Here is a 14,123-nt window from a genome sequence, read left to right on the forward strand (position 1 = left end):
AGGGTCAGATTTGCCTTCCCTGCCCATGGCTACTTATTCCCACCCCTTTTCTTGTGGTGGCTTTCAGCTTGAGCTAGATGTTTGTCAGACCAGACCACCAACCTGACTGGAAATGCACTTTTTTTCTTTTTAATGTGTTGAAAAAGGAAGGAGGTGCTCCAAACAGGGAGACTGTTCTGTTTCCAGTGAACTGGCAGCCTACATTCATCAAATTTTCACAAAGATTTGGTTTGAGTTTTAGCTAGAAACACCACGACACTGTGACTATCCACAGCTTTTGGGTACGAGTTCCTAACCTCAGTTTGGGACTCTTGAGTCTCTCTTGATGTGCTCAGAAAGTGATTAGGAGATCTCACAGACTAGCTTGCCGATGGCTTGACTCTAGGTACAGCTAATTCTGGTATTGTAGTCATGCTAGAAAAGTGGATGCCCTGCCTCACAAAGGAAAGAATTGAGATCATAAAGTATGAACTGAACTGTTTCCCTGTGCCATCCTCAGATTACCAAGACACCAAAATTAAAAGAGTAGCAGATAAAGAAGTTCACTCCCACCCCCAGGCTTATAGCCTAATGCTTTATACACAAACATGAAAGAGGAACTAAAAGAAAATCAAGTGAAATCATCTCCCGATTAATGAACAATCTTTCCCCAAATTCCTTCCTATTTGCACAGATAAAAGGCATAGGCAGGGTGGCACAAAGAATCTATGTGTGGGGTATATGAAATTTAATTGTGACCCTGCTCCTACCCTGGATTTAATTTTCAGTGCAATACAGACAGACCTGCACCTCCAAACATCACTTAATTCATATAAAAGGAGAAAGACACCCCTTTTAGTTACGTCATAGAGGACTTGCAAGATGAAGCTCAATGATTCAAAAATAACACAGAGCAGTACAAAACACTGACATTTCAAACTGAAAACTTTGCACCAATGCAAAGTGTTGGGAAAGCAAATGGCACATTAGGCCTCTTGATTTCATCAGGAACACTTGCATATTTACAGGGAAGTTTCTGGCCAGATACTACTGCAGCCATTTGAAAGACAGGGAAACTGAGGCCCAGGGTGGAAGCTCTACTTGTGTTGAATTATGCAATGAGTCAATGTCAGACCCAGACCCAGAAGGCAGGTTCCCCTGCCAGATCACGTATTGCCAGAGCCAGGTCCTGCATAAGACAGGGCAAAGCTGCTCAGCAGAATGATACATTACCAGTAAGCGAGGGAAGGATGCTCCTTCAGTGCTGGTGTTGGAAGGGCTGGCAGCTTCTTTAATTCATTCCTTACAACTTCATTGCTGAAAGAGAGTTCAAAAGGAGGATCAGACTACAAGAAAACAACCACAATATTTGATATGACCTGACCTAGCTGGCAGGCTGCTACAGCTCTACATCTGTTCCTCCTTAACAAAAGGCATGGGGGTTTCCTTTTCCATCTCTCTTTATTTGTTTTATGGCAGCCCAGTTAATTTTTCCCTCCATTATCAAAATTGGAGAGAAGCTCTCCCAGATGGTTACGTTAAAGCATTTCCTACCAGTGGCTGGACACCAAAGCCACCATGTCACATTTCATTGAGGAGGGTCCCATGGACATGTTCATACAGAGGAAAAGTGATGTTTTCAGGTGCCATAAAGCACCTCTAACACCTTACAACCTGTTGCAAAAAAGAATTGATTTGCTTTCTGAGTATCACAGGTTGCTCTGGCAGCCTGGCCTTTGCACATCTTCAGTGATAAGACTCCAGCTTGAATTTGTGTCCTGCTACACAAACCCCTCTGTGGGACCAGTCCCAGCCACTTGGCTAATGTTCTCCACCCTGCAGCCTCTAGTGGCCACACAAGACGCTGGAGCAGCATCACTGCACACCAGGGAGTGGGGAGAGCTCGTGAAACAGGAGGCAGATTCTCGCAGATGAGATGTAACCATGGGATTTTTCTCCCCCTTTTCCACTTTTAAACACACAAGGAATTGTGTACACATGTAAAAAGTCCCTCAAAGGCTTGGGAAGGAAGACAGCGTTGCTGTTACTTTTAAAGCCGTGGAAATGCACAGCCAAGAGGGCCAGACAGGACACTGAGGAGTGCCAGAGAATTAATGTTTATTGGCTTACTTCTTAATAGCAGGCTTTATTCTGCCTTCTTCTACTGCCAAAAAGTGTGGCTGTCCTGGAGCTGTGGAGAGAGCTACCTATTCCAGAGCTCTGGTTTTCCCAGCCCCCTGGTTCTCCTGCAGGGCACTGGGGCTATTAACCAGGCAGACAGGTAGTCTTGGCACCCCCAGCTGCAGACCAGCCATCTGAACACCTCTAAAGGCCCAAAGAGCCCTTGGATCTGCCAAGTCACCCTGAGTTTTGTTCCTGTCTCTGGGGCAGTCTGTGTGGTGGCTTGTAGAGACATGTCCCTGTCAGCAAGGGAGTGGGTCCCTCCTGCCATCCCTGTCCTAGGGAACCTGCTTTGACAGGTGGGTTGGACCCGATGATCTCTCGAGGTCCCTTCCAACCCCTACAATTCTGTGATTCTGTGATATTGTTTCAGTTGTTCTAAAAATCTTCCCATAGCATTTGTCCATTTGCACATACCAGCAGCAGATCTAGGTGGGTTTGACTTAATTGGAGTTTGCAGGTTAATTTTCTAGGTTGAGCCATAGGGTAAACCACAGACACAAATCCTGGAGAAGGCAATTTGGGTACATCTACAGGTATGTAGTCAGGACAAATCTATGGCAGAGATGCCCAAGTCTGAATTAGGCTCAAATTTTTGCAGAGTGAAGATGTGTAGAACAGCACTAACAAGAAATGAATAAGGCAACTGCTTCTGTGCTAAGCACACAAGAAAACACTCAGTAGCACTTCATATGCCAAGTCAAATGACTCTTGACAAACTGAACACCCACTCTGCCTAAATCTCATGGTCATTTGACCATCAGATAGATCCTTCTCTGTAAGTGCAAATGCTCAAAAACTATTCAGGTTTTTTCTTCCATGGCAGGTAAATAGCTGCACAAGTCTGAACAAGAAGCTGCTCTGTTCCATGTTATCTGCTGATCAGGCCGCTCTGCTCTGTGACTGATAACTGTGGCTGATAATCAAGCTGCTGCTGCTTACAGAGTCTACCAGGTCTGCTCAGAGGTGTCACAGCTCTTACTGAGGTTTTTGACATTTTGAAAGAAACTTGGAAAAAATCCATGGAACCCAGAATGACTGGAGCACAAGCAGCAGTCACTGCCCTCAAGTGAAGATTTTTTTTGAGGCTGGCTTCTCACAGAAGGAAGTTGAGAAATTTCCAAAACTTTTCTGGGAAAACAGGGAGTTATTTCCAAACAGGGACTTTCTGAGCCCAGAAAACTGTCAGATAGGGCAAGATTAGTGGTGACTAACTATCTTTGAGAGTCTGGGAAAAAACCTGAATCAGTAATGTCTCCCATAAAATAAAGGGCTGACACCAGTCAGCTCCATCTCTTCTGTTAGTAAGGAGTAAAGCTTCCTTGTACTGTGATAACAAGCCTTTTAATAATCAGAGAAGAAGCCATTCTTAGTGATGTTGTGGGATAGGATTAGCATTTCTGCACAGTACTCAGAAAATACCATAAAGGTAGCCTCTCACAACTTCCAAGTGCCTCATGTATCTCAGGTAATCACTTCTAGGAACAAAAAGGTATTTCGTTCCATGGTCCATATATTCATTAAGTCTTCTGGAAAGATTTGTCTCAAGACAGATGAATTTAGACTCCCAGAAGGCTGACAAATCAAGAAAAAGGAAAAAAAGAAGTAATGACTCAAGTTGCAATTGAACTAGTGGCATTGAGGTCATTTTCCTCTTGGTTCCTTTTAAAACACCAAGCCCCTTAATTCTGAAAATGTTTCCAGCAGGATCACAAGTGGTTTTGTACTTAATGCTTTTCCAAATCTTTCTAGCAAAATAGCTCAGTGTGTTTATTTTATTACTGTATTTAGAATGTGTTTGTTTAATCCGGTCACTTGTGCTGCATTTATTTTATATTCCAAAGTGTCCAACTTTGCAGGTTGTTATATATGGAAGGGTGCTTCTGATATAGATTTATTAACACACAGGGGAAAAGCTCCAGATACATTTTCTCTGTGTCCTCCAGACCACTTGATTTCTGCACTATGGTGGAGATTATAATATTTAAAAGACTAAATAACAATCTGAAAACTGAACCAGAGAAGCCATCTATATGGGTTCCTGAAGCTGGTTAGATATCCAGAAATAAGGCTGACTGACTGACTGACTGACTGGAGAATGGACTAAGACGACAGGAAATCCTGGTCTTAGCTCTGGTACTGTCTGTTTAATGAGTCTTGGCCAAACAAATTAGTATTTCTGTCTACACATGGGGGGGGGGTGGTGTGTGTCTGTGAAAAGCCCACCTAGGCAGTTCAGAAGCATTTTGTGAAAAACGTTTTGCAAACTGGCTGCAATAATTTTGATTGCACATGCAGTTATGTCTCAGGAAATCCATATGTTATCCAGCATGTGTAATAACAATGATCAGTAATAAAACAAAACCTCAGGTTAAAGTTATCAACTTTTCTCAGCATTGTAATTAATTCTGTTGAATGGAAGAGGAAAACCAGAGCCTGAGATTCTTGGGTTAAATGTGAAATGCAGTGTTGAGGATCTCCTCCATAAGGTTGCAAGAATGCAGCCTGGGGTTTGTAACCCTTTAATAAACTCTAATTGGTTAAATGTCACTTGGTTACACAGAAAGAAGAGTAAGCCTGAAACTATGTTAGATTACCATTTGCCCAAATGTTGAAATGATTGTGAAATTGTGCTGAACAGGAAGCTGGCTGTTAGCTTTCTTCCCTTGTTATTCTTTCATATGTTGCTGGGAGGTACTTAAGAGTTCACTCAAAATGTCTCCTATGGCTTGACTGGAAGAAAGTTAGCAATGGGAGCCTCATCTGATGAACTAGCTGCAATGGCTCATGGTTTTCTTTTACTGAGGGTTTTTTTTCTTTTCCCTCCCCAAACTGAGGGACAAACAATCACTATATGTTATTTCCAGCTGCTTGGACATAAATGCTGTTGAAGAGCTGGATTCTGAGTATGTAAAACCAAAGTCAGTGTGAGTTTCCCAAAGATTTTTGTCAATGTTAGACTGGACTCTAAATCCAGAAGGATAAATTTAGAAGGAAATCCTCAACTATTTAACAATATGTGATAGTCTCTCCAAAATTAGCCAAGGCACCCTGGTTCTTTCCTCTATATAGTCCTAAACAGGGTCATAACTGTAGGATTTGCATTCATCCAAGGAACTGAAATTTGTCCTGCCCACACTCTGCCATCCAAGTGTGACTGAGTTCCCTCCTAGAAACAAGATATGCTCAATAACCTTTACATCTGTGTGCAGGGTACTAGTTTAGGAGCTTTATACATGTGATTCTGTGCCTTTGAAGTCTTAACTTTTATAACCAGTAGATCAATTCTTAAGTGTCCTATTCAACCTGAGAATCAGCTGAACAGGGTGTCGTGGTTTTACCCCGGCTGAGAGCTGAGATACATGCAGCTGCCTGCTCTTTAAAGGTAAAGAGGAGGGGGAGAAGGGGGGGGGGGGGGGGGGGAGGGAGGGCGGTGTGTGAGGGAAAGGAAGGGAAAAGGAAGGGGCAAATAACAACCCAAAACCAAGAAACCAAAAGCCCGTGGGTTGGGATAAGGATAGTTTACTAGAATAGCAGAAAGATAAAATATAACAATGCTAACAGGACTTCAGAGCAAAAAATGTATGAAACTGTTGACACACAATGCAGTGTCTCACCGAACCCACGGCTCAGGCCGTGCCACCCAGAGCCGTCCCAGAACCCGACCGTCCCCCAAAAACCGCGTGTCCTGGAGCTGCCCCTCCTCCTCCTCCCACCAGCCCCCTTTTATACTGAGCATGACATAATTGGCATGGGATACCCTCTTTGGCCCGTTTGGGTCACCTGTCCTGGCTTCATCCCCTCCTTTCTCATTAGTAGGGAAATATGAAGAACTGAAAAAGTTCTTGACTACTTGACCACAACTAAAAACATCAGGGTGTTACCAGCGCTGCTTCCATTTTAACACCCAAACACAGCATTCCATCTGCTGCTAAAAAAGAAGTTCACTCCATCCTGACCAAAACCCAGGATACAGGGATACTCAATTGTCCTAAATTCAGTGATACATTCCAGCTTACAGGTAAACTTTTTTTTCAGTCTTGCCAGCTGAAACATTTGGGGATTCTCTTAAACAACATGAAAACCACTCTCCTTTAATGTAGAGGACAGAGAACTTCTTAAGGAGAATAAATTTCTAGTTTAAACCTCACTCTGCCTAAATTTGTGTCGACTAAGAGATGTGCCTGTTGTACAGCTCTGCTTGGAAGACTGACTTGGACCAGGACACTTACAGCAAACACAAAAATATTTTTCTTTGTTGATCTAAATGGATTCAGGGTTTCTGATGGCCTTGTTTTTGAAATGAAATGCACATTCGAAATGGAAAAGGGCTCAGTCAAACTGATTGCTGTAGGTGCTAAACTGATGTGTCAGGGCTATTGTGGCATCTTAGTTCTAGACAGGTAAAGGCAACTCAGACTATGTGCTCTCCAGGCTTAGCAAACACAGGGCTGTGATGCCTGAGTTAGGCAGTGATGACAGACTCATGTATGATGATGCCCTATCAAAGGATGTAGAATGTGTTTGATATGGCACAGAAGTCCCTTTTGGAGAAAGAGTATTACTATGAGCAGAGTCAGTATTCTGAGGCATGGGATGATGTCCTGATAAGCAGCAGTGGGAGCTGCTGTCATTGTAGATGCAGCAGTTCCCAGAGGTAGAAAACTGACAGGCAGATTTTGTAAAATCAGTTCTGTTTTTGAGGTTCCATGAGGCCCAAAGACCAGACTTGCAACTGCACCGAGGAGTCCTGAACCAGCTCCTTGTGATCCATCACTTGGGCGCAGTGGGGTTTGGAGGTAATCACGTTCTGGACACTATGGGCAGGTGCCAACCCACAGCTGAAATTATAACAACTTGGCTTTGGCTATCCCAGCACCTAAGGGGATCGGCTGTGGCTCACAGGAAAGTTCCCATGGGGAGCAGCAATTCTCCCATCACTACCAGTGAGCCAGTGCTTATGCACTTTTCTGGACCAGGGCCAGAGAGAAACTTGTAGTCTCACAGGCTATAAATTTGATGGTGGCATTAGACAGGACAGGTGTGGGAAATCTATGGTCTGCATTCCAAGCATGCAACCCTTTAGAATTAAATTATTTCTTCAAAAACAAAGCAGGAGTTCAAGAGTTCAGCCTTCACGCAATGTATGCTGCCATGCACAACATATTAGCTTTGAATCTCAGCGGCAAGACGTTCGCAACTGCAGAACTTCTCCTTTCAAAGAGCAGCCAGTTCTATTTTAAACAGCATTTCAACATCAACTAACTTCAAACACTGAAGCTAACTTCAGCCCTAAAAGATGTCAGAACATTTGTCTCCATCTGCAGTTCCTCTGGCTGGCCCCAGGCTTGATTTGCCTCCCAGATTTTACACCACTGATACGAATAACCACAAAATCTCAGCAGGCAAAATCTTGACCACAATGACCTCATGTTGACTTCAGTAGCACCTGGATCTCACCCAGCACATAAACCCATGTCAGTGCACATTAGAGGGGAGCTGCTGGACACACATCCTTGAATATGTTAAATCTTCTTGTAGACTATAGAGGGTCCTGGTAGCATTATTCAGTGTTCCTCCAAGAATAGGCTTTAAACTCCACTAATAGGGCACATTGTTTTGCCACCAAAGCCCACTTATAAATTAAGGTCCTTATGAGTGTCAGCAAACTGTTATGACACCACTTCTCTGCCTGACTTGGATGTAAGGATTTAGGATAAGATTGGATATCAGGAGAAACTTCTTCACTGAAAGGATTGTCAAGCATTGGAAGAAGCTGCCCAGGGAGGTGATGGAGTCATCATCCTTGGAGGTATTTAAAACATCCATAGATGTGGTGCTTGGGGAGATGGTTTAGCGGTTGGACTTGACGATCTTAAAGGTCTTTTCCAACCAAAAAGAATCTATGATTCTGTATTTCCCTTTCCACTCCAAATCATTGTGATCCACAGATGGAAAAGAGTAAGAACTGTTTTAAGGAGGATGGTGATTGCCACACTGATGTGGAGGTAGCTGGTAACACCAGGTGTTGAGGTATCTTCTGTGCTCTCAGAGAAGATTCCTCATTTCTCTGTGGCCTAGAGAAGTGCACAGTCATAAACTCAGCCATTTCTTTTACAGGGGACATCAACAGTTTTCAGCAGATGGATGCTTTCCACCAGCTGTTTCCACTTCTGATCTAGAAACAGATACTTGAAGATAAAATGTTTTCAGTCCTATTACCCTGAGCCATCTGATTCCTTTCTATTCTGTGTTTCACAGCCTGAATGGACACTTTCTGGGTGTGCTTTCCTCATGTTCAAGATATTCTGAAAAATATCGCATCACAGAATCATAAAATCACCTGGGTTCGAAGAGACCTTTAAGATCACTGAATCCATCCACAGCCTTACCCTGCCTAGTCCACCTCTAGACCATGTCCCTGAGCACAATATCTACATGCCTTTTAAATACCACCTCTCTGGGCAGCCTGTTCCAATACTTGACTACCCTTTCAGTAAAGGAATTCTTCCTGATGTCTAACCTAAATCTCCCCTGGTGCAATTTGAAACAATTTCCTTTTGTTCTATCGCTTGTTACCTGAGAGAAGAGACTGACACCCACCTCTCTAGACCCTCCTTGCAGGTAGTCATAGAGGGCTATACGGTCTGCCCTCAGGCTCTTTTTCTTAAGACTAAAAAGCCCCAGCTCCCTCAGCCATTCCTCATAGGACTTGTGCTCCTGACCCTTCACCAGCTTCGTTGCCCTTCTCTGGACATGCTCCAGCATCTCAACGTCCTTCCTGTAGTGAGGGACCCAAAACTGGACACAGCACTCGAGGTGTGGCCTCACCAGAGCTGAATACAATAGAACAATCACTTCCCTACTCCTCTTGGTCACACTATTCCTGATACAGGGCAGGATGCCGTTGGCCTTCTTGGTCACCTGGGCACACTGCTGGCTCACGTTCAGCTGGCTGTCCACTAACACCCCCAGGTCCTTCTCCTCCAGCGGGCTCTCCAGCCACTCTGCCCCAAGCCTGTAGCATTGCCTGGGGTTACTGTGACCAAAGTGCAGGACCCAGTATTTGGTCTTGTCCAGGGCATTGGTTCTTCCAACCCTACTCCTTCCTTCCCAAGGAACTGAGAACTCTATCATGTGATCACTGTGCCCAAGGCAGCCACAAGTCCTTCTCTATTTGTGAACAACAGGTCCAGAGGCCGCCTTCCCTAGTTGACTCACTCACCAGCTGTGTCAGCAAGTTATCTCCCACACATTCCAAGAACCTCCTAGTTTGACCCCTCTCTGCTGTGTTGTCTATCCAGGAGATAAGTGTTGGGTTGAAGCCACCCAAGAGTACAAGGGTCAGCGATCATGATACTACTCCCAGCTGCCTGAAGAAGATTTCATCTACCTCTTTGTCCTGGTTGGGCGGTCTATAACAGACTCCCACCAGGATGTCCACCTTGTTGGCCTTTCCCCTGATTCTAACTCATAAACATACAACCTTATCATCACCATCATTAAACTCCTGATAGTGAAGACAATCCCTAACATAGAGGGCTACACCACCACCCCTCCTTCCTCGCCTGTCCCTCTTGAAGAGTTTACACCCATCCATCACAGCACTCCAGTTGTGTGAGTCATCCCACCAAGTTTCTGTGATGGCAACTAAGCCGTAGGCTTCCCGCTGTACAGTTGCTTTGAGCTCCTCCTGTTTGTTGCCCATGCCGCGTGCACTAGTGTAGATGCACTTCAGTCAGGCTGTTGATCCCTCCACCTTTCCAGGAGAAGCTCTAGCTCCTGCACTGTCACTCCCAGGTGTCTCCACAGTGCCTGATAACTCACTGGCACACCGCCCCTCCAACCCTGGCATGTTACCCTCAGGTTTCTGTCCATCAAGCCTGGTTCCATCACTCGCCTCCCTAGTTTAAAGCTCAGTTTAAATATTGTTCTTCAAAGCAAAACCAGTGGAAGGTATGGTTTATCACAGGTTTGAATGGCAAAACTGCTTGGTCCAGCTCTTCTGGGCTAAGCACCTGGTCAGGCATTGAAAACCAGACTGAAAGAGAGCCATGTGCATTCCAGTGCCCTCTAAATAAACACTGCTGATAGCTGAGTTACTTCAAATCAGGTAGAACTGAAAAAATGAAGCAAGACTGGGCTTGTGGTCTGTGGTCAGATGCATGTGAGGATTTTGCAAGTTGAGTAAGTTTTTTGAGAAATGCTAAGGCAGAACTTAAACTTCCTTGTAGCAAGGGTTACCTTATGTCATCTCAGATTCCACAATGGCCAGACAGTGTTTGCAGTGCATTGTTCCTTTTCACTGACTTGTCTCCACTTTAACCTGGCTAGAAGTCCCAGTCCACCAGACGCTGGAACCTGCCTGTTACTCACAGCCTCCTAAGCGTGCTCAGAGTAACATCATTTTCTCTCCATGTACCTCAGTGCTGAACAAAATTAAGACACCTCTTCAGGCTCATGTGGCAATTCGACCTCACTGCCCATTCACAGCTGGTTTTCTTCTCTGAAACTAACCTAAATGGATACCATGGTGCTCCAAATGAAGTCACATTCGGGTCAACACAGATAATATATGGACTGTGTGAAATTTTTAGCATAGACATTTCTCCTGAGCTTCAAATGAAGAACTTAAATGTTTCTCACATAAGGCATCCAACAGCAATCTGACCTTTGGTTGCTACTAATGTGCAACTGACAGATACTGTCAACTTGAATGAAAATTCTTGGACATTTCTTTAACAGTTTCCTGAAACACCAAGCACATCCACCTATTCAAATTTCTTACAGCAAGCCTGAGGATTTGGCTCAAGGGATAGCACAAGTTCAACAAAACCAATTATCTAACTTGTGATTTTGAGAACTCTGTCCAAATTCAAGGTAAAATATATCAATTAGTGATGGAATTTTAATGTTGTCTCTGGCTGGATCTGTGATATAGCAGTGACTGTAGAGCCATTTCCTTAGCAATTTCCTTCTGAAGACTAGTCTATTTCCTGAACTTCATGTGCATATAAATGGATTTGTCAACAGCAAAGTCACAAACAATGCTGTGTGCAAGGCATGCTCTGGCCAAAGGCTGTGTTTTGGGAAGAAATGATTTCAGGAAGCACAACGTCCACATTAACAATGCATTCCTATTGCTACACAGCTGCAACTGAGTTGCACTGCTCACACAGTCATCTCACCAGATACATTCTCACAGCCCACAACAACAAAAACTTTTTAAGATCACCTACCTTGAAAAATCTCCCTTTGCCTCCTGTAAAATGAGGAAGAAAAATTAAAAATACATCACCAGAAATAGAAGAAAAAAAAGAAGGAAAATGGCTGTTCAAGTTTTTCCATTTGCAAAATTAATTTAGCAGCAATTTCCTGTTGTAATTGATTCCTCATGTATTTTTGGAACCAGTATCTAATGCCAAGTGCCATGACACATGCAGTGAACTGGGTGGATTAATAAACAAAAGGTTTGCCTAATACAAGGCCATAAGGTTCCTTATTCTGCTCGTGGATACCCAAGAAGCTGCAGGAAATAATGCTAGTAAAAATGTAATTTATGAGGATGCTACATAACTGCAGATCTCTAAAGTCTCAATGACTTTGCAGCCTCTGAGACTGCAACTCCCCTGGCTTTTTTTACAAGTATTCTCATTATTTTGTAGTAACTAGACTTACAAGAACTAGTTCACTGACAGCTTTCAAGGGGATGCAAGACATAGGTTTCTTTAGTTCCTTGTTGGGTGTTTGAGGGAGCATTTAGCTCCCTTACCTGTAAATGTAAGTATTTCTATTTATTAGCATCATAGCCTGATGTTAAAGGAATAGGTAATGTTCCACCCCAGTAGTTAGATTAGTACCTGAGTCTAACTGCCTATTTAGTGAACCCTCAAAATCTGGTGAGCCCCCTCCTCTATAGACATCATACAGATTATACATTTTTCCATGGGCAATATGCATCTCATATGATACATGCTAAAGCACCTCATTTGCCATCAGCTACACAGAAAGCACACAGCAATAATGTAATTGGTGCAATGAGGGAGTTTGGAAACTGCCAGGAGGACTGGATTTTGCATTCAGGTCTGTCTTTACATCTGTCCATACGCCCACAAAACCTGCCAGCCCATGTCCGGTGATGTCTCAGTCCCAAGGCTGGGGTAAAGTTCAGAGCTTTGGTGGTACCTTAATTTGTTAACACAACAATTTGAAATAAGGCTGCAGCATAAATCACTTGGGTTCTGACAGTTCTTTACTGTCTTCCTATTTCCCTCTGAGTGGACTGAAGGGCATACAAGCTCTCCTCTGTTACGTAGGAAGGAGTCCTTCAGCATATCATGACTACAGTTTGACACAGCAAAAGCCAAACAATATGCCCTGGCCAGCACAGGGATGAGCATATTGGATTAAAAAATAAAATAAATTAATTGTAGGGTAGATTCTTTTTACTTCAGTTCTTTGACCTAAGTGCTGCAATGAGTAGAACAAAATGCAGTATGATCCCTCTTGTTTTGCTTGGATCCTGCCACAAACACCAGCTGTAGTAATTTCTGGTTACAGGCAGCAGAGGTGTGGCTTGTTTTGACTGTTTTCATTAGGTTACACATCATACTACAGGAATACACGTAACATCCTGTGTTTGTCTGTGATGAGAAACAGTCACAGCAACATGGGTTAGAGCGGCAGATTGGGATCTGGCTGAACAATTACCAAGCGCTCAAGTTATTCATTAGGAGAGGCAGACAATAGATTCATAACCCCATTGCTGCTCCTCACAATGAGCCTGTTGTTTGATGTGTATTCCCCCAAAGGCCAATATGCAAGTTCTGTAATGTGCTTTTAATTGAGTCCCCCATCCTGACTCTCTCGCTCCATTTTTATTATGTAAAATGATTTTAATGAAGATTCAGATCCTTAAGCATTAATTGCTTCTTTAACATGGAAAGTGCTATAGAAGAGCAATGTATTGTTATTTATTAGTGCAGGCTGATGAGACAGCTCTGTCTGATCACATGGCTCCTCATAGCTCCATGGCTGATGGGAAAAAAACCCCAAAACTACACTGTACAGAAGGGGAACAAGAATCATCTGACAATTACCTCTGGTCTGTTCCCACAGTCATGCTCCTAAAAAGAGATCTTTCACAAAAACCACCTCCACTACCCTGAAAAGATTCCTCTTTGGGAACCAGAGATCTACTAAATGCTGCTGGTAATTTACTCTCTGACCCCTTCCTGAAGAGCTGGACTTTCAAAGACAATTTTTTTTTTTCTGGAGAAGTTTTTTTAGAAACCTTTAAGCCCTTCTGTCTATCTTAGAGAATACAGACAGTTGCATAAATAGAAGCTTATAGAGATTATCAGAGGGCCAAGTCCCATTGGGAAAACGCATGCAAGCAAAGTCACTGGAGAAGAACCCACTGTATGTGGATGTCATCTAGGAAACTGCATTAATCACTTAGATTTTCTATGGTTTTACATCATACCCCAGGGTCTTAAATAACTGTGTTGGCTCCAACATAATATATATTTATGTACGAAAAAGTACTGTGCAGTGGAATCTGCTCCATGCGTGGAGAGATCTGATTCAAGAGCCTTCTGTACCTATTGCACATTGGTATGAACGATGAAAACTGTGTAAAGGCATCTTTCTCCTTCGATTGGAGGACCCCCAGCATTTCCATACAGCCACTGGGGATTTGGCAAGTCAAGAGATTTAATGTAATGCGAGGAAACACAAAGCAAGAGAAGGCGAGTGCTCACCTGCAGGATGTATGCAGCCAGTTCAAACACCACTTCACTGTCAACCTCAATGAGTTCCTTGAAAGGTGAAGAAAACAAGAAGGAAAAAGAGATTTAAGTCAGTTTAAGCTCCTGCAAGAAGGACATGCATTTCCTCCTGGCTACTGCACGGTGAAGCGTGCTGTGCCAGTTTTCTCCCCTGGCTAGGCTTCAAAGAATTCC

General features: G+C 43.5%; 1 protein-coding gene across 1 annotated transcript in view; it reads right to left on the reverse strand.

The window, feature by feature from the left end:
• The window catches only part of FRMD4A (FERM domain containing 4A), a gene marked incomplete at its 5' end in the record, with an annotated part of 377,986 nt that overhangs the window by 60,121 nt on the left and 303,742 nt on the right, over positions 1-14,123 (reverse strand). The window contains 3 exons of the mRNA XM_084266245.1: positions 1,213-1,296; positions 11,400-11,422; positions 13,923-13,979. Coding sequence (XP_084122371.1) covers positions 1,213-1,296; positions 11,400-11,422; positions 13,923-13,979 — 164 coding nt within the window. The remainder of the gene's footprint in view (positions 1-1,212; positions 1,297-11,399; positions 11,423-13,922; positions 13,980-14,123) is intronic.

This window comes from Gallinula chloropus (genome assembly GCF_964237585.1).
Source record: "Gallinula chloropus genome assembly, chromosome: 1".
NCBI classification, from domain to species: Eukaryota; Metazoa; Chordata; class Aves; order Gruiformes; family Rallidae; genus Gallinula; species Gallinula chloropus.